This window comes from Photinus pyralis, unplaced genomic scaffold, assembly GCF_008802855.1.
Source record: "Photinus pyralis isolate 1611_PpyrPB1 unplaced genomic scaffold, Ppyr1.3 Ppyr1.4_LG4, whole genome shotgun sequence".
Taxonomy (NCBI): domain Eukaryota; kingdom Metazoa; phylum Arthropoda; class Insecta; order Coleoptera; family Lampyridae; genus Photinus; species Photinus pyralis.
The window spans coordinates 41,580,764-41,608,625 of NW_022170511.1; the positions used below are offsets into that span (position 1 = coordinate 41,580,764).

At 34.3% G+C, this 27,862-nt stretch overlaps 4 protein-coding genes across 6 annotated transcripts; all 4 read right to left on the bottom strand.

The window, feature by feature from the left end:
- Positions 1–787: 787 nt before the first annotated feature.
- On the bottom strand, positions 788–2,883 carry LOC116168591 (probable maleylacetoacetate isomerase 2). The gene is made up of 4 exons (XM_031484509.1): positions 2,633–2,883; positions 2,476–2,527; positions 2,185–2,411; positions 788–1,167 (listed from the first exon to the last, which is right to left on the bottom strand). Exons 1-4 carry the CDS (start codon positions 2,648–2,650, stop codon positions 811–813), a joined length of 654 nt encoding a protein of 217 aa, XP_031340369.1. The 5' UTR covers positions 2,651–2,883; the 3' UTR covers positions 788–810.
- A 1,414-nt stretch (positions 2,884–4,297) lies between these two features.
- Positions 4,298–5,645, bottom strand: LOC116168592 (THAP domain-containing protein 6-like). 3 transcript variants are annotated; one of them, XM_031484512.1, is made up of 4 exons: positions 5,480–5,645; positions 4,988–5,198; positions 4,854–4,909; positions 4,298–4,631 (listed from the first exon to the last, which is right to left on the bottom strand). In XM_031484512.1, the coding sequence occupies exons 1-4, from the start codon at positions 5,560–5,562 to the stop codon at positions 4,352–4,354; spliced, it is 630 nt and encodes a 209-aa protein (XP_031340372.1). In that variant the 5' UTR covers positions 5,563–5,645; the 3' UTR covers positions 4,298–4,351. The 3 variants fall into 3 exon arrangements, with proteins under 3 accessions (XP_031340372.1, XP_031340371.1, XP_031340373.1); XM_031484511.1 differs by having other exon boundaries at positions 4,854–4,921; XM_031484513.1 differs by having other exon boundaries at positions 4,854–4,921; positions 5,467–5,645.
- A 372-nt stretch (positions 5,646–6,017) lies between these two features.
- On the bottom strand, positions 6,018–7,585 carry LOC116169146. The gene is made up of 3 exons (XM_031485173.1): positions 6,988–7,585; positions 6,180–6,934; positions 6,018–6,100 (listed from the first exon to the last, which is right to left on the bottom strand). Exons 1-3 carry the CDS (start codon positions 7,266–7,268, stop codon positions 6,018–6,020), a joined length of 1,119 nt encoding a protein of 372 aa, XP_031341033.1. The 5' UTR covers positions 7,269–7,585.
- A 2,900-nt stretch (positions 7,586–10,485) lies between these two features.
- Positions 10,486–20,820, bottom strand: LOC116169147 (RNA-binding protein Nova-1-like; the record flags this gene model as incomplete). Its single annotated transcript, XM_031485174.1, has 5 exons — positions 10,486–13,325; positions 15,610–15,843; positions 15,893–16,124; positions 16,175–16,488; positions 20,466–20,820. Coding segments are annotated over 5 exons (1,359 nt in total), but the record flags the coding sequence as incomplete, so codon positions are not given.
- Positions 20,821–27,862: the final 7,042 nt, after the last annotated feature.

Sequence of the window (27,862 nt, forward strand, 5' to 3'; positions counted from 1 at the left end):
TCAATTGAGAACTACACAAAAAATTTATAGATAATATTATGATTTATTAAAAAAGCTCCCTATGAAGGAACGTACAAAATATTTCCCACTTACTCATAACAAACCATGATAAACTACCATCAATCAAGCAACTACAACACTTGGGACAAGCAATTAAAAAATAAATTTTTATAAATAAAAATTTCTACAAAAATTTACTTTCGCTCAGTACTTCATTTGGATAAAATTTTACTCTCGTTGTCACCACGAAATATCTAAATATGAGCTCAAATTTATATCACCACACTTGAGAGTGCCTTCTATTTGTATTATCAACATATACATAACTAATTCTATTATCACTTAAGTTCACGATTAGTAATATAAATTGGTTTGCATACCTAATGCTAATTTCAGTGACCAATAAAACTTGGATAGGCGGACCAAAAAGATAAAAATATCTCCGATTCATGTAAAAGATCTATAAAAACGCAAGTACTTCACATTCAAAATTACACTACAAAAATTGTCAACCAATATAATTATTATTACAACCAGAAATGTAAAAAAAACAATAAAAAAATAAGACATTTAAAGAAATTATTTGTACTTTATCTTGGCAATATATAAAAACAGCTCTTCTAATACAAGTGTTGTCATTGGCAAACTCGCGGAAGTATTATTGAACATGTTCTATAAATGTGTCTCGGTGACCTACATAATCCAAAAGAATATGAAGATTGTCAACGGAGCATTACATTTGAAAACCGTTTGGTGTATTGGAAGAGTTGTTCAGTGACTTTTTGTTAAAAATATCGATCAAAGTGTTGATTATTTAGTAACTTCGGGTGGACAATCGGGCTGATTACTAGGATGAGCGGCTCGAACTGCAGGATGGTTTTCTAATTCTCTGTCGATCCTCAATATGATAGGGAACGGTCGAAGATCAACGTGGAATTTTCTCGCGTTGAATACTTGCGGAATTAGGCAACAGTCTGCTAACGTAATGTCATCACCGACACAGTATTTTCCCGCGCTTTGCGATAGTAATTTTTCCACAGCTCGAAAACCTCTACTAATCCAATGTTGAGCCCATTCGTTCTTTTTTTCCTCACCGACATGTATCAGTACAATTAAATTTTGTAGAGGTTGTATACCAGAGGCGATCACTTCGCATATTTCCCTGACCTACAACATTTCTGTATAAATATCTGCCCTCAAGTGTAATCTATACCGTCAATTCCTACTAATGCTTCAGCATTCTCCTCAAGAATGGTCTAATAATTCCTGAGGACAATAATAGTTCCTTTATTACACTGTAGTCCACGGTTATACAATTTAATGGAGAGCCAAATGTGCACATGCTCAAATGGTTCACTGATAAGTTTTATAACCGTGTTCTGCACCTTTCGTGTGATTAATACAAATATTTTTTTCCCACTCAAAATTCAATGCCCAACTATTATGCTCGCCAGGTGAGAATGCCAGTCACAGAATACCTGATGCCGGTCCACAATTGCACGTTTTTCATATTATAACATGCGATTATTGTAGACCAGCATCAAGTGTTCCGTGACGGGCATTCTCTCCTGAGGCAATTTCGAAAATTCCATCAATTTAACCAGGTTGGTAGATTTTGCAATAGTAACAATTATTACCACGATTGTTTCCATGGTAATTTTTATTAGCCTGGTTAAACCGGTTCAATTTTCGAAAATGCCTCTGGAGAGCATAATTAATATGACAACCCTGCACAGATGCTTTTATTTCGTAGCCACCTTCTGTTTTGGTGTAAATTTTGCTTTATTGTCAATTTTATAATTGAAGCGTTGAGTAACTATACAAGTGATACATGCTCTCTTAATACCTACATAAAATAAAAAATGCAGGTAAGTACTTAAAAATGGTCACCCAGTCGCGAAACGGTTTAAATAACGATAGTGTTATACAACTTACGGCCAGTTGCACAAAAAAAATAATCCTGAATAATCCAGGATTATTGTTTAATCCGGTATTAAGACATTTGATTGGCTTTATATTGAAGTAGACAGCCAATCAAATGTCAAAATTCTTGTTTAAACTCAGATTTGGCAAATAATGTAGGATTTTGATTGTAACTCGCTTTCCTCCAACCGGCTGTTAGCCGTATAAAAACATAATGGCACAAATACAATAAACAGTAACAGTCAGATAAGATAGAATCACCTTTGCTCTTTTAACAACATCATGGGGTAAAAGAGGCCTTTGAGGTCGAGTTTCCTCCAAATAATGCAATATATTAAGCGATTCCACCAAAGTGACACCATCGATCTGCAAAGCAGGTACTTGTTCCATAGGGTTTATTTCACGAAATTCGTTTGAATGATGTTCTCCTCCTGATTTAATCAATGATACCGGTTTAATATCATACGGAATTTCCTTCAAATGCAACGCTATAAATAGAGTAAAAACCAGATAAACAACTAGTATGGTAATTTGAGTTGTTTAAAGTCGTACCTATTCGAACTCTCCAAGAACAGGAACTTCGCCAGTAGGAATATAGAATCGGCTAGAAACAAAATTTAAAATTTGCATATTAAATATCAAGGTAAACTTGATAACTTATTAATATGTGAGGAGAGTAAAAATGCTCGAAGATAATCAAAATTCTTACCTTTCCAATAATAGACATCTTCTAATAATTAGATTAACTTCAATAACAAAAAACGAATTTTTAAATAGTTATTGATCGTAATAAACAACAAACCGGCAATTTCACAAAAAACACCCAGTAGTTCACTTGACGGTTGTAAATTTTAGTCGCGTTCGCCTTGACACTTTGTGTCTGTCTACACAGACTAAAGACTTGTGGAATAGAATGGAAGGAGATATGACATGACATAGGCAAGTGATGATGACGGTCTGAGGGGAGTTGCCATGACCACCATCACCCGCCCCACTCCGCTAAAATGAAAGCACATAAGAAAATACAATCAAATCCCAATCAAAAATACGAAAGATAAACATTAGAAAATAATTAATCAAACCCCAAAGGTTATACCAGATACAAAGTGTAGACTGTGATCACATCGTAACCTGAGAGATAACCTCCTATTTGAATGCAGTTGTTTCCAAGGAAATTAGCAGTCAGACAGATGGAACAGTAATATAATAATAATAAAGGTTGAATTTGTACTGTCTGGTTGCGAGATGAACGACTTTTACATAAATACTTACTAGCATTGCACTTAACTTTTTTTTTTTCGTATTAATTTAAATTGGTTGCCCTTGTTTCCGCTTTGCATTTATAAAGTCTTTTTAAACTAACATTTTCGCCTTGAAGAGAGAGTAAAAACACTGTAACCAAATGAGTTATGACACTCAATACAGGGACTGATCTCGACAGTCAACTGTATAGGCTCGAAACCCGGAACAAGATTCTTCTAATACAAATTTTTCCGTTTACAATCTATGTGTGATATGTGTGATTTTGTTGTAACAATGAATTCGCCTTACAAGACCATGTAATTTTCCATCTTGCTCTTAACAAAAGGAAATTATTGCACCAGATGAGTCCCATCCTGTATATTTCACCCTTTCTCAGAATCTTAAGTACCTATGCTTACCTTACGTTACTTGTTTTTAACCTATATGTTACCACTCAAAGCCTACGTTACTTGTTTTTAACCTATATGTTACCACTCAAAGCCTACATGCTACATAATTTAATATTAATTTGACGGCTGGTTTTTTCTTAGCAAGTTCTTTTGTTCCCAGCCTATTTTTATTTTTACTCGGTGAACTACTATTCTCAAAGTTTATTTTTGCAATGTAATTTAATTCCACTTACATTTCCGAGCTTTCAGTCTTATTAATATGAGCAATAATTATTAAACAAACTTTCCGCAATTTCAGTGTTTTATTTTACGATCCTTCCCTACTGTACTTCATGCCATAGCATTGTTTGTAACTAACAATAAGAAGGCCCTGCATTAGATGTTTGATCACGCCATTTTTCGGTTTCAAATTTAAGCGGGATTCTGGTTAGCTTTTGGAGTGAATTCCTGGCCATTTTTAAACGTTGCCGGGTTGATTATTTCCATGTTCTTGTAGTGTGAATTTGGCGTAGAACCTTGGGATTAGGTACACTACAACCTTTAGTTATTGTTATGCTGAAAAATAATAGAATTAAGGTGTTGGAAAGCTGGGAAAGAAAAGGAAAACATGGGATACAGAATTAGTATATTATAAAACAAGGGACAGCAGGTTTTGTCTCGCATTTATGGGAAAATGATTTAATTAGTTATACATTAAAATAATTTGTTCAACAAATGAAGCGAACAGGTAAATATAATTTTATTTTGTAATATGTAATAATATTCTACGGTTTATACTAACTTACAATCAAAATGTCCCATGCTTCAGAAGACAAGACATTTTTCTCCTTCAATTCGTTCAAAAGTGCCTTCAAATCAATAAATGATTTCCGAAGTTTGTTATTGGAAGTTTGCAGTTTGCGAATTTTTCTTCTCTGTTCCTGGATTGTTTCTATAGCTACTTCTAAACATAATTTCGCTTCTGCTGGAGATGTACACACTTTTTTGACATCAATGTCGCCTATTCGCCGGTATTTTGGGCATGGTATGGCTTCATCATTTACTGTGTCGCTCGATCTATAATAGCATAATAAATTATACACTCGATAGACACAGAAAAATGAACTGAATATTTTTTTAACCACCATATAACTCATTTGAATGTGATTCATGCATTTTTCAGCTTTGATAATATTCAATTCTTGGTAGTTATGCAAGTTAGTCCAATGCAACCCTTCTATATTAAAAAATGCCCTGTCTTTTCAGCATGTGCAATTTGAAAAAGTACTCATTACATACCGTTCCCAAAGAGCTTTCCCCACGTCGATGAAAACCTGAGCTTCTTCACCTTCTACCTCGCCTTCTACCTATAAACCGACACCACAAAACATCTAGTTGAGTAGTGGAAGATTACTATATGATTATTTACTTACATTTTCATTTTTGATTTTATTGCTATATTGTGGGTTTTCATTCAAAGAAGGAACTGCAGCTTTTTTTAGTTTTCTCCTAGATCCAAGAAGCAGTTGTTCTTCAAAATCAGTGTCCGAAAAATGAGTAGAACAAATTCTTGATGAATCTGCGATATTGGTGAGGCCCAATGCCTCCATCCACTTTTGCTTTGCTACATTGTCCTTTGGGAACCTATATTAACAGCGAGGTAAAATTAGGTACTATTGCACATCATGACAATTTATATGACATTCAGAAACGAATTGATTCCTCAAACTTGATACGACCAAAGTACGAGTACCTAAACGATTGTTGAAATACAAACACAAACATTCTGAGAATGAAGAACAAATTTCACTAAATTTTATTTCAGCAGATTACTCGTAGTTGGCCATATAAAAAATAAGTTTCCATTGAATTGCACAATTAACAACTAATTTTCTATCTTTTTAATACCTACATTGACAACTTACGTGTGAAACGATATTCCCTGTCCACTTTGATTAGCAGTCTTCTTGCCGCGATAATTCTTGCAAACAATACAAGTCGCTACCATTATCAACAAAATAAACGATTAATAAATATCAACACAAATTACATAGACCACAAAATCAAGTATCAACCATGGACATTCGACCACAGAAATATACACAAACCACAGAACAGTAAAATGTCACAGCAATGTCGATTGAATGCAACCAACAAAGAGAGAACTATAGAACAGCCAAGTTCAGCATTTCGAATTTCCCGCTCGAATTTGAGGAGTTACCATTTTACATGCGCATGCCTTTAGTGGCAAGTAAAACTTTTGAAAATGGTAAAGAGGGGGGGGGGGGGGAGAACCGATATTGAATTTTTTCAGTGTTATATTTAAAAAAACAGAATTTAATAGCTATTTTTAGATTGAAATATACAGGGTATGCCCATTTAAGTTAGATAATAACTTTTGTTCAATCCTGTCATTGAAAACAAGTGTTTCTTACTTAGATACCAAATGTGAAAGTGTTTGTTTTACCCATTCAAACTATTTCCATAGCAACGGGTGAGCGAAAAGAGTGAGTGAAAAATTTTCACCCACTCATAATACACATACGCTGAACTTTTATTGATTCATAATTCATCACTTAGATACAAAACAACAAAATTACTTATAAATATGAAAATTAACATTACAATTGTTAAAAATTGGTTGGTTGATACCAGGGACTTGAACTTTTGCAGCATCTTCTGCTCCAATTTGCAAACAAACGTTATTGGTGCTGGTGCTACTGCCACTATCACCCGTAATAATTTTTTTCGCTATCTCGATTTTATTGGTCACCGACTCTTCTACATAACTCTCAGCAATAGATGAGGATCGCCAACCTCCGTGTCTTTTAAGGGTAAGGATATCAGCAGAAGCATTTGCTAATAGTGTTGCCGACGTCCGCCTAAAGCAATGTCCTGTATAAAGGTCGGCATCTTTCAATTTCAAGTAACTTGCCACCAATCTAGGTATTTTGGATACAGTATTTATGCCAACTGGTTGAACTGTGCATTTGCCTGATCGATAATTCAAGAAAAATCTTCCATCGCCGAGAGCTTTTGGATGCAGTGCTGCATATTTTCGATATATTGTTAAACACTTAAAATTATTTCCTTCAACATCAGTCACAACAAAGGAACGCGGTTTACAATTTTTCGTTTTGGTGATACTAACGACTAATATAGTCCCTTTATCTTGAATCTCAGTGGTTTTAAGATTTACTAACTCATCACACCTACAGGCGCCCATAACTCCCATCACAACAACCATCTTCATTAGCAAGTAAATCTCGTCAGGAGCTTCATTTAAAAACTTTTCCACTTCTCTTTGATCAAATGTCTTCGCTTTTTTAGGTTGATAACCCTTAGAATTACTTTTTAGAATGGCGAACAAGGTTTTAAACCTAAAACATTTCATATATTACAACCAGTAAATTAATAATGAACTAAAACTTACTTGCTTATGTCCACTTTCTCAAAAACAAATAGGGTGCATTTAAGCATCGAAAATACAGACCATAAAGAAGGGGCAGCGTATTTTTGTATCAATCCATTGAAATAAGCAACCACTACTTCTTCAATTACAACATTTACGTTTCTGTTCTCCATCCACGACCGAAATTTTTCCAACTCCTTGATGTATCTGTCTTTGGATTTTTTCGGTAATAAATTAAATGTCGCTGCATTCGCTTCTTCCAAAATGTTATCTGGCACAAATACACTATTTTCATCTTCCATTTTCTCGGAAATCTAAACGCGCACACTTTTGCTACAATTGTAATTTGTTGACAGATTGTGTCAATTGTTTTACGCAGATCTCATGGAAACCATAACAACGAAAACTACCTACTATGTTTTTTTCAGATGCTTAAAAAATAACTATTACACTGTTTTTTTTTAAATTTTTATTAGTAACAGGATTGAACAAAACGCTATACAGCACTCGTGGAAAACTAAATCACTCACTTGTGTGTCGTTCCACACTCGGCTACGCCTCGTGTGTAATCTCGACACACGCGTGAGTGAAACTTTTAGTTTCTCCACTTGTACTGTAATATACTATTTTACCCGATAGTACTGTATAATTATTTATTTTGAAAACGGCAGATTATTTATCAATAATTTTCAAGAAACATTTTTTTGTTTCTGTTTTTACTAAGAATATATACGGTCATTCTGAAATTGAAAATTGTTTGATTTATCTCCGTATCTCTGAAGCAAAAATGTGCAAATTTTGATTTTACCATTGCAAGTTTGACCCAAAAAGAGCCCATAACGCCTATAAAAGTGTCGAAAATGGGACACCCTGTACATGAAACACTATGTAAAATTCCAAAAGGAAAATAAAAATGTATTTTCATTTAAAAAAAAGTTGTTGGTTTTAACTTATTTTTGAGCATGTGCTCTTTCTTTAAAACTTAATACGGTAAAATCAAAATTTTCGCTCGGGTAAGAAATACAGGGAAAACCACAAAATTGTTAATTTCAAAATGATTATCGGCCCGTATTATAAAGCCATACAGCATTCTTAACTATGTTGTCAGCTAACAGTGTTGTTAAGACATGTGATTGGATGTTTTTACAAACAATAACATCATTCTTAAGCCGGCCCGTGTGTCGCAGTTGAGTTGAAGCTGGACTGCGGTACTAAGGGTCCCTGGTTCGAATCCGGGTACGGGCATGGGTATTTGTAAATGTGTAGTGGGTTAGGTTGGTAGAGCAGCCTTAGCTGAAACCCCGCCCACTCAATACTAAAGACAACAAGTTAAAAAAGTAATCGTAAACGATTTACAAAAAGCGCATTTCCACTTGCATTCATTTCTCATTTGTCAGATGCAACTTCTATTAAAATCGTAAAAATTCGGCCACAAATATGAAAGATAGCGTTGCATATGTGCAATCCATTATTCGGTCAAATATGAAAGATAGTCGCATATGTGCAATCCATTCAGAGCTGGGAAGTTACTTTGATAAAGTAAGTTACTATAGTTACTTTCCAAAAAGTAACTTAAGTTACTTGAGTAACTAGATACGTAGAAACAAAAGTAACTTAGTTACAGTTATAGTAACTAAGTTACTTTTAAAAAAGTTCTTTTAAAAAGATACTTTCCAGTTGCTTGCTTCGAATTTCAACAAATAATAAGAAACAGCTGAATACTGAATAACCAAAAGTTTTATTTTCATATTATTTCGTTCACAAGCACAACAGTCTCACGTTTACAACTAACAAGGCAAATGGCGAGTTGCATTTTTTTAATAACATAATAAGCATCAGATCACATATACAAATATCTGCCGATGCGTCGCCGGGCGTGGTGCTGTTGCCGAGTCGCGAATTCGAAAAGTGTACAGATAAGAAATTTTGAGTATATAATTACAACGGCGATGGTAGGGTGCATCGACATCTTACTCATACTCCTACATTACATAATATATCAAATAAGAGATAAAAAATTGCACTTTAGGCTACTACCTTTTATCATCTCCTCAATATTAAATTACAAGAAGGACTATTTTCTTATTGACATTATTTAAAATGCTTGTGAGATCTACAATGTATTTTGAGGAATAATTTTATAATAAATAAAAAGTAACTTTTCGGTAGGTAACTAAGTTCTTTTTAGGTAACTTAGTTACCAGAAAGTAACTTAGTTACTTTATAAGTAACTAAGTTCCTCTGAAATTGGAAAAGTTATAAGTTACTTTTAGAAAGTAACTAAGTTACAAGTTACTTTTAGTGTTATTTCAAAAGTAACTAAGTTACAGTAACTTAGTTACTTGAAAGTAACTTAAATTTTAGTTACTTCCCAGCTCTGAATCATTCCCAAGGTTTGTTGCAATTTAAATTAATCTGTTTTATTGATATATCGAAGATATTGCTATCAATTGAGTTGAGGTTATGCACAAACTTGATAGTTTAGTTATAAATTGTTCCTTTCGATAACTAACCTACTATAAATTATACCCTGCTAACAAAACAAGTTGAAAAATAATTCAAGACAATGGGCCGTATGAATAAAAGCAAATGCTTATACTTGCAAAAATTCAAAGTAAATACTCGTAACTGCCCCTTCATACTGGTCTGTTTAGCATGGTTTAGCAGCGCTGTACTGCGTCCTTCCTTCTGCTTAGAAGCGCTGCTAAGTCGCCCAGTGCGAAGGAGCACTTACAAGTATTTACTTTGAAATTTTGCAAGTATAAGCATTTGCTTACTTTTATTCATACGGCCCATTTATATGCTCTTACTTTATAATCAATTTTTTATATTAAATTATGCTAGTTTTGAAGTGCTATTATTTCTATTTGAAGAGTTTTTCAAAACAAAAAATATGTATTCCAAATTTCTGTAATATCGGGCAAAAAACAAAAAATCTAAAATCCCATTGTTGTTACTTCAACTACACCAAAGTAGCTATATTGCATTTAATCAATTATGTGGAAATTGATTGATAATTTTACCCAAATTGCTAAATTAAAATTTTATTTATAGCAAAAAGAAATCTAAAAGGGCAATTTCTTTGAATCATAATCATTTTTTAATAAATCTTTTTTATCAAATAAGTTTATTCAGCCTTTATTTTTCTCTTATACAAAATAAATTAAGTTTACAATAAACCTAATTTGAATACAAATTTCAAATTGACTAGAATATTATCAGGCTAATTGTAAAGTTAAATGGACGGATAACACACAAAGATTTGTACTAATTTTGAATAAGTAAACGAAATGAAGGTAGCTAAACGATGGAGGTGTTTGGATAACAAAACATTTAATTAGCTTATTGCAAGAGGAGCAATTCAGTCATTCTCTAAACACTTCCAAAGCTTTTCGAGTTAATTTGTCGCCGTGAACTATGTGTGAAATAAAACTAAAGCTTTATGAATTAATAAAGAGGAGAACGGAAAATGGTCATGTTTGCTGTATGTTTAAATGAGGAGTTATGAATAATACGATATATGGCACTATGAATTTTATTGAATTATAATGTAGTTGACAATGCTGTGAACTAACTAATTTAAATTTGTAAACTACAAACAATGGTACAAATATATATAATATGCTCACGTGTACCAAATTTTGTAGAATGTGCATATTTCAAAAACTGTAAATGTGTATAAATAAAAACAGCAACCCGTTTTACCAAATTTAAAGGTACGAACATCTGTAAATAAAAGTAATTTAGGTAAATACACTGTAGTACGTATCATATAGATACCTAACTGGATGGAGAGGTAGACGTGTAAATTACCTAAATTTTATAAAATTTCGTATGAGGATGAACAATAACAAAAGAAACATTCTACGATTAAATTTGTTAACACAATCACAAATCGTGCAAAAAATACTCACTAGTATGGTAACTAAGTATAAATCAGGTAACCCTGAAACCATATCACACCTCACATCCATCTCCATTAATAAGGTATACCTACACCATTAGCCCCATAAATTACTTACATCTACAGTAAAACTTATTTATCTATTTTTTATAGGATTTTCAACCCTCAGTTTCCTACAGCTAATGACTAAATGATCGTGATGCAATAAAACAACATATATATTATACAGGAGATGCACTAAAAATATTGCACCTTCTAATTGATTAAAATTTTCATTAAAAAAACGGCAATTATTTCCATCGTTAGGATATTAACGAAAATATTGAACATAAAAAAATAAAGGATTTAACAAAAGTAGTAACAAATATTACGATAAACAAATTGAATACATGAAATGTTTCTAGCTAAAAATGTATGGCCGTCGCAATCACATTTGGTTGCTGATTTTGTAAAACACACCAACAAATAAAGCAACATCGGTTATATATGTATGTAACGAAGTATGCATAATAATAACGTTTCAATGTGGCAGATCAACAACCAAATCGTTGCATTAAAGTCAGTTGTGAGTATCACAGCAGTAGTAAATGTTGTACAGAAAAAGTGTATTTATAAAAAGTTTTGAGGCAACTGAACGGAATTTATCTACTTTGTTAACAGGTGGCTTTGATTTTTCATTCTGTGATAAAGCGTATATTATTAAATCGTCGAATAGTAGATGCAGAATATAACATTTGACGTAATGTCCTATTCTCAATAAAACTATATCAAACTACAGTGATCACATACATTTAGACAATGAAAACTATGCTTTGTGTATGACTTGGTACCTTTTAACTTGCCGTTAACAATCGTTTTTGTAAATAATCTTATATTTAATATGACTCCAATATGCACAGCATTGATCAGCGAGGGAATGCCACAAAAATTCTACGTCCCGCATAGATTTCTATATCTACTACTTCCAGCTCCAAATTCATAATTAACAAACTTAGAATCTACTTTAAATCTAGTATGTACTCATAGTCAACAAAAATAATTTTTTAAATATTAACATCGTCTATACAAAGTGAATCGATTGATTAACGGCTACGTTAAAACATTGTCTTGCACAAGTCCAAACATTAACAATATTAACAACATGCGATAACAACAATATATAATTTTCAGTTATATTTTACCTTTCCATAGGATTTCTTTTATATAATTATATAGATCTATAAGAAGGAATAACAGTTCAAAAGTCAGGTGATAAATAGAATGACTATGTCTATGGCTATATACAATGTCATGCTCGAGTTCACAGGACTACCGATACCGACAGGAATAACTCTTCCTCTTACAAATTGCATAATCGTTATCAAAATTTATTCAACTTTTACTAGATAAAATTTTAACAGTTTGCACATGTGAGGCAAGAAACAGGTACAAGTACTTTTAGACCGAAAACGCTCCACACAATGTACTAGTGTTGAATAAAACTTGATGGCGATTATAATCGCTTTAAAATTATGATTTTTATTAAAATCTCTCATAAAAATAATTGTCTCCCATTAAAAATAAACATTAATTTTGTATATGAATAATATTTAAAATTGATTTCTCATTACAGGGCATTCCCAATTCTACTCTAACTTTAAATTAACCTTAAAATGGAAAAAGGAATGTGCAAGTTCTACTATTTAAACAAACAGAACACCCTGTATAATATGCCAGTTACTTTGCTATACTTGTAAATATAATTTTAACGTTTGTAATGACCGTAATAGAAAATAAACTGACATAATTCGTGTAAAGTGAAGGTACAGATACCAGAGCTAGTAACAAAGATTATCACAATTTCAAGTTTACGCTAAACTTTAATGATTACGTAATAATAAACTTTGTAACAATTTCTTAATAAAATATAATAATCAACGCAACAAGTAAGAAAATAATGACAATGTTTAATGTTTCCCTCAACAAATATATACAAATCAAAAATTTTATATAAAAAAAATAAACATCTCCTAATAAAATATTTACAGAAACAACAACAAAAGAAAGATGATTATCACGATTTCGGGTACTGTTCGTAACAGTAATTTAAAATATGAAGATTGATTTTGAAAAAACGTTATTATACAACTAATGATTTCGCTACAATTAAAAATGAAACACGAACAGAATTAGTAATTTCCATTTTCTGTACCTGCATGGATGGTCGGTGATGGTGAACTAGGTTCATGTTATCACTGTATGCCGAGCGTACTTAGAGTATTGTTGCGTGCACGTTTGAGTTCCTCTTCGGAGATGCGTTGCTCGATGAGATATTGTGCGGTGTTAATCGCGTTCGGGTTCCCGGTAATGGTGACGATACGATTGCGTGTTCCTGGCGCGAATATGCCCTTTTTGGAAATTTGTATATTGGCACCGCTCATGTTTTGAATTTCGACCAGGGACCGACCTCCTGGACCTGAAAAATTAAATTATTTGTTCTAGAAATTACCGTCTATTTAAATGTTATGAACTGTGTATTTAATCATTTGGTGGTAAATGAACGCGCATGAATTTTATTTTGCAAAGTGAAGGGAAGCGTTTATGCACATGCAAAAAATTCAGGAAAAGTTTGACTTTCTGGGATGTTACCATTTCTTACTACCCATGTAAAAATGTAGAATCCAGTGAACCACCATTTCTGAAATTTGACCCACCGTTATTTTTTAAATGCAACAACCTGTATATTTAATATCAATTTTTTTGTCCTGATTCATTGATGTATCACAACCTATATTTTTTTAAGTAGGCCATGGATTCATGGAGATTTTGTTTTGTTTCATTATGGTAACTAAGGCAGCCGATACAAAACAATAAAAATGAATGAAACATCCATTGAAACCAATCAATAAAAATGGTTGACAGTATACAGGCTGTTTCACGCACACCGTTACCTAAAAGTATTCAGACTCCCATTCATAATTTCAATCTGCAAATTTGCTACCAACATAGTTTTTTATGCTCTATCGAAAGAAAATATTATCATGATCATTTCACTTCCGGTATGGATAGCAACTTTCTTATTTTAAATAGAACACCCTATATTTTATTGCATTTTCGAAATCTACATGAAAATCTACGTCATTTGATACCACATTTCCCTATACCTAGCATCAAAGGTTTTCAAGTTATTCAGGATTTTTCAAAAATTTTGACTGCTGTTCTTTAGCGCCATGTACCTATATAGTTTCATTTTTCCATTTCTCTTTTTGTGATAGATGCTATGAAAGCTGCCGCAATGAAACGCATAATACTGTACTTCATAGATGGATCTATCTCACTTTGTTTACCACCCGCACTTAAGGGAGGTATTGCATTGGGGCAAAAAATGACCCCCTCCCCACTTTTTTTTACGGAAATACACGTTTTGAAACACCAGGAATCCGAATCAAATAAAATCTAGATGATGTCGGTCTGTCAGTCCGCCTGTACACTCAATTCCGGCTGCACCGATTGGAACCAAATTTGGTAAAAACATTCTAAGACATAAAAGGAAGAGCTGAAAAGCTATTGACCAAAATCGCGCATGCACAAGTGTGTCAAACTCTCATTTCCGACTAAACGGTTAAACCGATTGGGACCAAATTTGGTACACATATTCATAGGCATAAAAAGGTAGAATTCTTAGACCATATAGTACATGGACTGCTAATTGTAACTAAAATATGGTCAAGGACATCGCCTGGGTATGTGCGTTTCAGGGTAAACGAGTCTCTCCGAAGTTGTCCGATGAGACACGATTTGTGGCTGTCAACCTATAAATTAACAAATGTCAATTAATTAATTGCCCAGATATGGCAAAAAAAGCAAACCTATTCTAATTTGTGGACGTATAGAAGATACTCAAGAGTATTTAAAGCTTCCTGTACTACGTGGTTACCATAAAAGCTACTCTTTACGCGATCCGAGTGGTGTTTACATGACTTTAGTTTACCCTGAGATTCACATACCCACGACTACAGTAAGTAAGGTAGAATTGCGCATGCGCAGGTGTGCGGTTGGTATCTGTGCTAGCCTCAGCAAATTTTTTTTATTTGTTTTGAAAATTTCAATAGCAATGTATCTAATGAAAAAGATATAGGTAGTCGACCAGCATTTGATCAAAACAATAAATTTATATACCAGGATTTTCCTTAGTTTGCGCGCACTTCATCAATTCGGTTTTTTGGGGAATATTGTACGGTCAGCCGACACAACTGTTGAGTGTGTTGGAGACGTTAGTAATAATTGGCACCACAAATTTGGCGTAATCATAACCTAACATGTGTTTTGTAAAGTTAGTGTCAACGGCAATTAAGCGATTGAAAAAAGATGGATAAAAAACCTGGTATGATTGTTTTGAAAGATTATGTTATCATAAATCCCTTTTGCACGTTTTAAAACAGAAAGACGTAAGTAATGGTTCCAAAAGTTCCTTAAGAAAAGTTGTTGAGAATATTGGTTTCCACTATCAAAAGGACAATCCAAGAATGTTTAATGGAGTTACCCAATATTGCACTATCAAGAGTTCATTTGATATAATGGGTATCTTACCCACAATGCAGCACTGTATGGCTGCCTACATACATATTTCTCATCGATTGCATGATGCTATGTCAACATACTTAGTGATGACGTCATATTACACACAAACAAAGGAAAATCCTACGATAAATAATTTGTGATGTGTTGCGTATATCAAAATTTAGTAATAGATAACTTACCTAAAATAGCACCAACTATCACTTCGGCAATTTCTACATTTTTAGTATCCTTCCCTTGCAATTCGGCGGGGGTGGGGCTTTTATTCAACACTGCCATCTGTTGACCGGTGCCTAACCCAAAACTATTGTTATTTATAGAAATAGGAGCGGTAGCCGGAGAACTCGGATGCCGGAATGGATCAAATGCAGTTTCGTACCTTTCAAGATTTGATCTTGGTGTAGGAGATGTGGCACCTAAATAAAATTTTATATTGTAACTGATCATTTATTGTGATTTGCGAACCTAAACATTCTCCGAGACTAACTTGTCCGATTGGTCCAAACACACCCGAGTTGGCAGTCGCAGCGGTCGCTTGCTCCATGACACTAAGGTAATTAGATACTGGCAAACCGCCGGCGTGAGCTCCTCCCAAACCCAATCCCATCGCAAGAACACCGTATTTGGCTAACACAGAAATTGCGGCGCAGATTTCCACCATTTGTGAATCTGTGTATCCCGAATTCCGTAACGTCAACTGTTAATAATTTCGCGTAATATAATAGGTACCGGCGTGTCTGGACTCACCTTAATATTGTCAAGCACTTGTGCAGTAACCGTGCCCATATTTTGGCCGGGAGCATTCAGGTTGAGATTGAGATTTAGACCTCCGTTTAGCATCAAACCTTGCGACATGGAGCTAAGACCGCTATTAAGACTAGTTGTAGATGCATTGAATGCGCTGCTTGTATTTTGAGCATAAGGCGAACCTGTAGGATTGTAATTTGCAACTGGACCATTAATATCAGCATACGATACATTTAAACATGTACCACTTTGTGGATCTTCTACTACTTTTGCTAGAATCATCATACACGCTTGCTTATTTGCTTCTTTCTCACCTGAAAGCAACACAATAAAGTAGAGACAGAGTTAAAGTACATAGCTTAGAAGAATTTGTAGATGTTATACATGTGCACACCAAAACTTAACATTTGCATAATATATTGTTCAAGGACAAACCTGCATTACTTTATCCAAATTTTCTGCATAATTATTATAAAATAATAAAAGTGGCACTTGGTGAGTGCCGACAGAAGTTAGTACTTCTTCCCCCTCGCCTTATATTTTTAAAAAATATAATAATTTGGTACATAGCTTCGGCGGCCTTGCCACAACAATTATTTCAAAAATTTACGACATAGCTTCAAATAATTTTAAACTCATTTTATTCACTCCGAAACTATTTAATACGCTTTAAATATACATGTTAGTTAATTTCAAAGACAATGCGGTACAGGTGAATACACCTATGTATATTATGCTTGAAGCGTCTCGTGACCCTGCAAAACTTACAGTCATACCGAGGGATAAGAGGTAGTCACTTCAATAGACATTAATTCAACAAATTTGAAATATACACACACTGCTAAAAATAAATGAAATTTACAGTGTATGATTACATCATACATTAGGAAAGAAAACATGTGGCCGCTTTAAAGTACAGAATTACTTTAGCCAAATGTGTTAAACTTGCAAAAAATCGGAATGTATGATTACAAGTAAATCAATTCTTTGACATATATTCGCTTAAAAATTGATATATGAATTATAAATCAGAATTAGGACAAAGCTAATTCTATTAATTTGATAAGATAATTCTTCTACTCAAACTATGCCGCCTAACTTTTTGCAACAAGCACACGAACACGATGTTCATATTTAGGAAGAAAACTGCATGCAAAATCAGATTTGTTATTTTCATCAGCTTGATAAAATGTATTTCAGCGGTAATGCTATTGCACTATCCACGGAGTTCAATTGATGGAATCAATAGGCAAAGGATATCAAAAACAAACAATTTACAAAAGTGTACAGAACTAAAAAAAAACTATATGGTACAGAATACATACAAAAGAAAAAGACACGCTACAAATAGCAGACAAAAACAAAAGAACCAACAATAGACCTATTGTTTTTATACAGGGTGAGTTTTTTCCAATGTTAAGCATGGGGACTCTAAAAACCAGCAACTAGAGAACAAGAGAAGTTATAGAGCAATGATATGTAAGATAGAAATAAAAATATGGTGCCTAAGAGCATCGATCAATCTAAAATCTGATGGGCATCTATAGAAATTATTTCTGAATGTACAGAGTGTCCCATTTTTACGGTGTGAATAAATAACTGATTTTTTAAATAGATCACCGTATATATTTTTAGTTATGTCCTAGGTTATGTCGATCTCATCTGTAGCTTCTATTGAAACCTATTCACTTTTTTATTTTTTGTCAATGTTGCCATGTTATTAGTTTTTTTCTAAATAACTGTCCACCCCACTTTAATGAATCGTAGCGCTAACCTACTAAAAACCAAATTAAATGAAATTAAACTTAAACAAGACATTAACTAACATTAAAAATATTACATCACACCTTTAAGATCAGATACTGAGCAAGTGTTAATTTTACATATATCATATTTGCGATTTTTAAAATTGCTTACCATAACGAATATTGGTGATTTACAAAGTAAGTTTGTATTGGCCCTAGCACAACTTACGTTCGTATATAGATTACGAGACAAAGGGTACATGGCAAGAAGAGAGAATTACTATTTTACTACGAAATAGAGAGTACACTTGCAACAAATATAGTATTTTACATTCTTAGCCAGGTAAGTGAGTTTTTACTGGCGATAGGAGAAGTTGACTGGCGAGCCGTCAGGCGAGCCTGTCATCTCCTAGAGCCAGTAAAAACTATTACCTGGCGTATAATGTACAATATTTTATTTGTTACTCATTTGTAAACAATAGTAAACGTAAATAATTAGTTCTTAAATTGATCTTGAAGAAATGTCTAAAATATCATGTGATCCATGTAACAGAGACTTCGCATTAATTCTGGCCAATGAAATTACTAGATTACTAACTAGTAAAATTTTTACACGTCAGCTGTCAGTTTTACAAGTCAGTAGCGTTTAAAGATGACGTTTACCCGTTTGCGTTTTGTCTTGTTAATCAACGTTTACAACTGAGTAACAAATAAATTAATTTGTGACGTTTGTTTACTTTCGGACATTCTTTTGTTTTTTGTTATCACGGCCTACTCGTGCATAAACATCTAATTACTTCATGGGCAGGTACTTTTGGGACGAATATTGAATCACCAAAAAAATACGAAGTTTAGACACAGGACTTTCCTTATAAAAGTTGAAGAGAACATAAAAGACTATCAAATAACGAATAAAATAGTGGTTTTAACAAAATGATTATGGCATTTCAAACTTTCTCATGATCAAAGTGTTGCCCTTTAGCTTTACTCGGATTAACATTCTCGCTCAAATTTATTTCTTAACTTCAAAAAACAAGAATATAATTTTTATAGAAAGTCGATATTCATATCTCATAACTGCCATCTTCAATTTATTTTTATATTATCTGTCAGTTTGTCTTAACGAACTGAGACAGTTTCATATTAAATCTTAAATGCAACTGTACCGGGTGACCCAATAAGACTGTTCCTCGGCCATATCTCGAGAACCGTTCGTCATATGACTTAGGGGTAAAAAAATTATTGGGTAAATCGGTCATGAAGAATTGCTGGAAAATATTTTCAAGTTCTAAAAATGACCACCAGAGGGCGTAACTGCCATCTCAAATTTTAAAATTGCATTTTCTTTAAATTTCGCATAATAAACTAAACACTCTTTTTTCACATCTTTAAAGAGAACTAGTTTATCTATCATTTTCGTAAACACAAAAACTCAGTTATTTCAAAAACAAATATGGTGTGGGGCGTTCAGTTGTTTTCGCAATAACCTGCTTTAACTTCTTAACCGTTTGACCGACTGTAACAAATTTGGTATCGTTGAAAAGAGCATTCCTTGGGCAATAAGAATCAAACCAAAATATAGTTAATTTAGTTGAATCCTTCTCCGCCAGGGGGCTAGTTTTGACACTATGACCCAAAATCCTAAAAAAATCAAATGGAATGATATGACTTTTTCTTTATGAAAAAGTAGCCAAATAACATCCAAAAAGGCCAGTGAAAACCGTTTTTCAAAATCTCGTTCCTAATCTCAAATATTGGGAAAATGAGATTAATTAATTAATTAATACAAATACTTAAATTGTATCTTATTTGACGTATTTCCGGTATCTGTCGATGGCGCGAAGGCTAATCCAATAGGAATATTCACATTTGACAGTCAGGTCACGGTCAGAACATGCTCAAAATTCGCTACAATAATTCACCAGACCGTGACGTGACCGATAATGTGAATCAGCCTTGAGTTTATTATGCGAAATTTAAAGAAAATGCAATTTTAAAAGTTAAGATGGCAGATACGCCCTCTGGTGGTCATTTTTCGAACTTGAAAATATTTTCCAGCGATTCTTCATAACCGATTTACCCAATAATTTTTTTACCCCTAAGTCATACGACGAACGGTTCCCGAGATATGATCGAGGAACTGTCTTATTGGGTCACCCGGTACAATATAATCCTAGATAAGAAATACGCACACACAGCCAGTTTAATAGTAACTCCCCTTTTTAAAGCTGTTAACTATGTCTAAAGTGGACACCCTGTACTGTATATACTCATGCTAAAATCAACTGAGTAGATATTCAGTGAGCTGAATGTGAACAAAAAGGGCCCTTGACCCAATTAAATACAAAAATATACGGGCACACATACCGTAAGGTAAGTAACATCAAAATAAAGTATTTGGTTTGGCATGTATTATTCAAATGTTTGTTTTGGCACACGCAAACGGCATTATACCTCTACGTGAAAGTATTACACACATTGTCAACATAATTAATATTGAAGGCGTCACACAACACGAAAAAAATTCATAATAATAATAAACCTACCTATCACAGTAATACATCTCTCTTGGAGAGACATGTCTTTGGCCTTTTGAGAGATTTGCACATAAGAACCGCTCGTCTCTTTAATTTGTTTTATATAATTACCAGCTTTGCCGATGATCATACCGGCCGTCGAATTTGGTACAAGTATTTTAACTTGCTTATCCCTATCTTGCATTAATTTACTATCTATACCGTCTACTAGTGGTTTTGTAAGGTCCGGCTTTTCCCTTATTTTTTCCATTATAAATTCCATTACAGCCATAATTGCGTCGATGCTGCCGGTTATGAGGCAGACTCGTTCTGTTGTACCTGAAACAAAAACATTGATTAGAGAAGTGCGGTTTGGAAAGTACAATCAATTTCTCAATAAAAAGGGGGAGACAAACACAAACTTTTCTATCGGTATTAATCAAAAAATAATTTTAAATTTCAACGCGGAAAATTTCTTGGGACAGCAAACATCAATGGAATCAACTGAGAAAGATCAACAACTCGAGTTAAACAACCACTTTCACACATGACCACCCTGTGTAAATATATGAAAATATTCCTTAATATTGTACAAGATTAGCATACTTTCGTTTACGCCTACGCCTGGAAAGTAAACAGACTTGTTTTAATGCTAATTACCATTCTTTTTAACAACAAAACATGACGATTATCGTCTAAAGTTCTCAAATATGAAAATATAGCAGTAATCAAACGGAGAACACGGTTCAAAATAAACGCAAAACATTTCCCTCATAAATAAATGGATCTTTTTTGGCAATGCATTTAGTTCTCTGGTGCTATAAACCTCAATACCATACCCTGACAATTAATTAGAGTAATCATAATTGCTAATTTAGTCGAATGGAATTGACCTCGAAACAAAGTTAAATGTATTTAAACCAGAAGTCTCTGATTTGAGAAAAGATCCCACAGCACTGCAGTTTTTAAGAAATTTTTGTAAAGTTTTGGTTTTACAACAGCAATTTGGATCTAATCAACGATAGTGCTTTTCTCTAACAATGTATTTAATTCACTCTTTTATAAATCATCATTATTGATCGATAGGCAACATGTCATTCGATTAGTACGCTAAATTTTAATTTTCCGTAGTAAAAATTCTTGTTATGTAAGAAATGCATCTCAATTCCCATACAAGTTCAGCGTCATTTCTAAAATGGTAAGATAAATCCTTGAAGAATTTTTTTACTGTATGCAAATTAGCAACGATGCCTGCTTTAGAATCGACCTGAGAGTACGAGTGTTAATGAAATGTAACACAAATAGAACTCACCACGTGGATTATTTATTTATGGATTTTATTTAAAACAAAGTAAACAGATTTAAAAACAATTGAATGATGTGTTGCCTATACAACAGAGTAGGTACTATTCCAGAATTCGCCTCGTAGGTGTACGTCTGAGGAAACCCCAACCAGAGGAGTCGACAGCGGAATTCGAATTTCGAACGCACAACCGCCCACGTACGTACCATAAAACGCAACAAAGTAACGGCTTCTTGAAGAGAAAATGAAACGTCTGGATGGAGATGTATCTGTTAGTGGTGGTTAATAACGGGCGATCAAAAATAAGTGGCGATCGTGTCGCCTTTGGAAGTTCAAGTCAAGTACGATTTCCCAAAGGTAACTCGACACCAACTCATTTCTGTCGCATAGTACTTTAAGTGTAAATTTCTCGAGAACAGCATGAGGGAGGGGGTGCTCACACTTCACATCTTCCGTTGAATGTACTCTTAGTTTGTGTAACTGACTGAAAGTGTTCTTAGTTTGTTAGGAGTAGTTGGTACCATTCCCATTGAGATCATATCACGGGTTAATCCGAGGGTTAATCTTTGTGAAAATTGTTGATTTGAATAGGAAAATTCCAATCATCACGCTAAAATTGTTTCAATTAATTATCTAAGCGTCTTCACGCAAATGGAAAGGGTTCTATTCTCTTTAGGGACGGTTATTTTTGTAGAATTCCTCTTTGTTAACAAGTGTCATTTATGTTATGTCATGTGTTTTAATCCTGGTTTTAATTTACGTGTTTTAATCCTGGTTTTAATTTACTTATCTTTGTTTGACCTATATTGCAATCCGAAACCCGTTTATTTATTCTGATTTAGTCTGATTTTGACCTTGTAGTTTTTGGATGTATCTTTCGTGTGGCGAGCATTAACCACTCCTTATCTATGAAGTGTCGTTCTCTTATGAAATGCTGAAACGAGTTCACCAATCTATAATTAATACGTCTACTAAGCTGGGACTCCTAACACTAGGTATTTACGATCAGACGTTCTGAAATACAATGTGTGAATTATCGGAGCAGTTACCAAAGTGCAGGTAAACTGTAATAGCTTTTGACGTATATTAATCCTACACTTCCCGCTAATAAATAATAAAATCAACCCTGACGCCCCAAACAGAATCATATTAATTAAGCTAAAGGAAAATTCCCATTAATGTAATTGCACAACTTCACTTGCAATCCCTAATAACGTACTTCATTGAATTTACATGAGTAATTAAATTACTGCGCATCTACATAATGAAAACATCTCGTACGCGAAATCTACAGTAAACAACAAATCTACCCCTAAATACGGCCCTTATCCAAACTGACACTTACACAATTATTGCGCAATTTTAAACAATGCAAATTTATGGAAGCAAACACCCTAATAAATCGACAAGCAAGTGATACACAACAATTTCTCTACATCCTATGCTAGTTAAAGTAATTACAAAGGAAAATTAAATGATACATTTTCCTATATGATGTATTTGCGAACCAAACAGATACACTGCATGATATCAGTGGCGTAGCTAGGGTTCTCTGGGCCCAGTGCGGATCCAAATTTCTGGGCCCCCAAAGAAATACGAAATATGTGTGATAACCTAATGGGAAACATTTAAACAAAAATAAGCTATATTTGGTTTAGGAAATTTATTTACAGCGTTTTGTGTAAAAAAAATACATTTAAGTTCTATAAACTTATTTTACGTGCTTTCGTATTAGCCTTTATTTTATTCGTATTGTAACGTGATTTATAAATTCGGGTTCGATTTATATCAATATTTATTAAACAAAACTAAAACACTATAAAAACTGTACAATTTATATCCACTATTTATATTACACACTTCGCAATTTATATCAGATTTTCGCGCTCAATGTTTCGTCCGTACTCGATCTCGTTCGGGTTCGGTCGTAAAACTGACTGCGATATTCGGTCCGCAACCATTTATACACGCAAGCAATGTAAGTCGAGAACACTCGCGTCATTACCAGATAAGTCTCGAATATTCCTATACAAATCCCGCTATCGCGCGCGTAGAAAATTCCAGAGCGCCAAAGGCGACGTCACGTGTGGAGCGTTTCCGTTACAGTATTTCTGCAAACTATCGATCAACCACAGATTTTCAAAAATCCCGGCCGCGCGGTTACACGGATGAATTATAGGGCCCCTTCATTTCAGGGGCCCGGTGCGGACCGCACCTACCGCACCCCCCTAGCTACGCCACTGCATGATATGTATGTACCGCTGCCTAAGCTAAAACATCGCCAGCGCCACCTTCTCCTTTTAGTTCGAACATGATGCGACACCTGGGCGTCGATTCCCGAAGATGTGCTTTGTTCACATCGACTGACCTTGATGTGAACGTGAATGTCACTGCATTCTCGAACCTACCACATCGAGCGAAAAGTTAATCGAACGCAACGACTGGTCTAGACCACTCGTTGCGTGAAAGTCATGCGCAGTTGCAGCTACGGGACGGATCTTGCAGCTGTTTTGCTATAGAGGTTATTCAGTGCCCTAACCTATAAATTCACATATTTTCTGTGAAATAAAACATGGAATTGTTCGAGGATTTTCTGGTTATTAATAGCAGTATCCATAATGCAAAAACAAAACAAAATACAAAACTGACAAATGACAGTTCAATTCTTGTCTGTGATTGGTTAGCGCATAAAGTTTGTCCACGATTCGGGAATGCAGCTAGACTTGAACTTATCCCTATCGTATACGATCATGACGTCATGGCAGCCGGTCACATCACATGCACATCACGGAGCATATCGACTAACTTCGGGAATCGATGCCCTGCTCGCGAACCTTCATCCTTGTGCAATTTGAATTGCTGTATCTACTTAGCGGTAAAACATTTCCAGTGGCGTAGCATGCGTTTTCTCCTGCATAAAAACGGGAAGAATAACATTCAAAATCTGTCAAATATGTCACATCACAGCATGTATTTAATTTATTGTTCGATTTAAAGGCATCTAGCAATTTAAATGCATGCGATTTTTTTTAAGTAAAGGTGATTTAGGTTTATATTTTAGATTGATTTTGAAAACCATAGAGCACGGATTTAAAATTCAGTTGTGTATTACCACAGAATAGTTGAATATTTGTACAGTGTGTTCAGAGAGAAGTTTACATTAGCGAATTACAGAGTCGATAATTTGATAGGATCGGGAAAAGCATATCCAAAAACGTGGTAAAGTCGATAATTCTATTCATTTCTAAGAAAAATAAAATGAGACACTTAACCTATGACCATTGAATAATAAATCTGAATAGAAGGTCAGTGAGATAGGAGAAAAGGTGGCCAGTATTCATTATCTAGAATGTGCTGGTATCGTACGGCAAGTAACAAAACGTGATTAAAGGAAACTCTTCAACATTTTTTAATTCATACAATATAGCCGAGATACTCACTTCAAAATGAGTAGAGAGGTGAGAGAGAATGTTTTGACTACGGTGACATCATGCCATTGATAAACTTACGCACGTCGGTAACTGGATACCTTTGATACAACGATCGTCTAAATATAGTTTTCAGATGAATATCCGACTTAATTTTTTAACAAGTTATAAGTTCTTAATTCAATAATAATAACAGCGTTGTTGCAGAACGTAAAAAGTCAATTATTGGATACAAGATAATTAGACAACAATATGCTATGATAATATGATAAAGGGTTCGTTCACTTAGCCAAAAATGAACTAATTTTTTTTACGTATTGTGCCTCAATAATCATTTGTGCTCAATAGTGCATTTATGCGCACCGTTTGTGCCTTTTTGGTTTTGGAGATAATAGGACAAATCAAATGGGGGCAACTTAAATCGTTATTTTTTTGTTATTTGTGACATTTTCAACTAACTACATACGAAATTAGATCATTCACTATAGTAGTAGGCGAGAGACACTTTGTAACCCCAAGGCCCATTCTCCAAACGAGTACCTATAACTTTTGTTTGAAAAGTTATTTTAAAATTTTGTTCCTTAACTCATCCAGTATGTACACAACCAATTTCGTGGAATTCTCTCCATTTTCGTTGTCCGGCCAAGAATTGCAGTGGAACTTTTTTTTCGAATTTTCAAAAACTAATTCCAGATTCGTGATTTTTATGTTCAAAAACCCCCAGGCACCAAATTTCGTCGAAGCAGGGGTGCGCCCTTCCGTGATAGAAATTTTGAAAATTTTTTTCAAAATCGGAAAGGGCATACCCGAAAACCTAATTAAGAATGTGTCACTCATCTTTGTAACTGTTGTGTAGTGATTGTTTCAGGTACGGTGAAAATTTTTTTGCGGTTTTAGGTCACTAAGTAGGTCTATTTTAAGAATCCGCCCAAAAATGTCTGCAAAAAATACAAAAATTAAATTTTTTAAAAATATGGGCATGTAGCACATCGATTTTAGGGTTTTGAAGTTTTCTGAATTTAAATTTTTAGTTAAAAATGTTTTTGGGGGCGTTTTGGAGGACTGGGGGGTGTTTTTAAGGGGCGGGTTTTTATATTTTTTCAATATTAACGTGTCGTACATCGATTTATGTGTTTTTATGGATAAGGATCCCGAATTCCATATCAAAATGGAGGTGCAGCAAGTTATTCAATGTTAAAAAAGGAGAACGACGCCGACAGACGGCCCGAAAATAACATAAAACGCGCGGTACGCCTCGCCCGCGCTGCACGACATCATTTTAATAAAAAGATAATAATTTTGACGCTATCTTGTATATCTTTCTAGGATTTATTCAAAAATCATACTTTGACAGCAAAATTGTAATCTCCACCCCAAGAAACCTATAAAAAGACGTATTGCACTTGTTATAATTATTATCTTTTTATTAAAATGATGTCGTGCAGCGCGGGCAAGGTGGATCATGCGTTTTATGTTATTTTCGGGCCGTCTGTCGGCGTCGTTCTACTTTTTTAACATTGAATAACTTGCTGTACCTCCCTTTTGATATGGAATTCGGGATCCATAAAAACATATAAATCGATGTACGACAAGTTAATATTGAAAAAATATAAAAACCAGCCCCTTAAAAACACCACCCCAATCCGCCAAAACGCCCCCAAAAATATTTTTAACTAAAAATTTAAATTCAGAAGGCTTAAAAACCCTAAAATCGATGTGCTATATGTCCATATTTTTTAAAACTTTAATTTTTGTATTTTCTTGGCCGCCATCTTGAATTTCTCAAAATGCTCAAGGGTGTCAAGGTGGCATTCTCAAAGTAGACATCCTTATACGAACAAAAAACCGTCAAAAAACCTTCACCGTACCTCACTTCCAGGTTAAGCCAAAAATCCCAGTTTGGCATCCAGCGAGGCATCCAGACTATTCGGGAAGCGATTGGAGAATGAAAGGACACGTCACGGAGAACGGCAGCGACCGCGCGGTACGGCAATAGTGCTGTCGCTTGTTTACTTACATGTTTTCTATAATATTAATAATTATGTTTGTGTGCCAATTAATATAGTTTGCGTTGAGCAGTTTGTTGCTGCCCTTTCTTCCAGTAAGACAACACAAAAGTAACTCTGGTGATTGCTGAGAAAAAAATTAAAGAACAAATTTCACCACTTCTTTGGGGGTGGCTCCCAAACGAAACACGTTTGACCCTCGGTTTATTTGAAAAAAAGTGCTTATCTTGAACCCCTCGGCCCTCTATCACCCAATTTTCACCCTGTATAACCAACTTTAAATGACATCCTTACCTTTCCATGCCTGATATTAGAAGTTTTAGTTTTTGTTAAGATGAATTCAGATATTTTCAATCGTCTGAACGTTAATCATCAATACAACACAAGGTATGGTCATAAGCTGCAGTATGAAAGACATAATCTGGAAAAGTATAAACAAGTATAAATTGTGCACAACTCTTGTACAGATAACGCGCATTTTTTTAACCGAAATAGCTTTTGTTTTGACATCACTGATTGATATATTTCTTGCAGACGTCTCAATCGCCCTTTGTGAGTAGGTACCACGAACTTATAAATTAAGATGGACTGTTAATGCTGAAATGACAAATGACACCTACATGGGAGCCGCCATGATGTGCACTCACATGGCGCGAAATTCAAATTAACTAATAAACAAGCATTAACCTT

Coding starts and splice junctions, on each gene's coding strand:
- LOC116169146 (XM_031485173.1), bottom strand. CDS start 7,268: ATGGAAGATGAAAATAGTGTATTTGTGCCAGATAACATTTTGGAAGAA. Junction 6,935..6,987: donor GAGAAAGTGGACATAAGCAA/GTAAGTTTTAGT, acceptor GAAATGTTTTAG/GTTTAAAACCTTGTTCGCCA. Junction 6,101..6,179: donor CCAACCAATTTTTAACAATT/GTAATGTTAATT, acceptor ATAAAAGTTCAG/CGTATGTGTATTATGAGTGG.
- LOC116168592 (XM_031484511.1), bottom strand. CDS start 5,562: ATGGTAGCGACTTGTATTGTTTGCAAGAATTATCGCGGCAAGAAGACT. Junction 4,922..4,987: donor ATAAAATCAAAAATGAAAAT/GTAAGTAAATAA, acceptor GTCGGTTTATAG/GTAGAAGGCGAGGTAGAAGG. Junction 4,632..4,853: donor GGGAAAGCTCTTTGGGAACG/GTATGTAATGAG, acceptor ATGCTATTATAG/ATCGAGCGACACAGTAAATG.
- LOC116168591 (XM_031484509.1), bottom strand. Junction 2,412..2,475: donor TTCTTGGAGAGTTCGAATAG/GTACGACTTTAA, acceptor CTCTATTTATAG/CGTTGCATTTGAAGGAAATT. Junction 1,168..2,184: donor ATGTTGTTAAAAGAGCAAAG/GTGATTCTATCT, acceptor GAAATGTTGTAG/GTCAGGGAAATATGCGAAGT.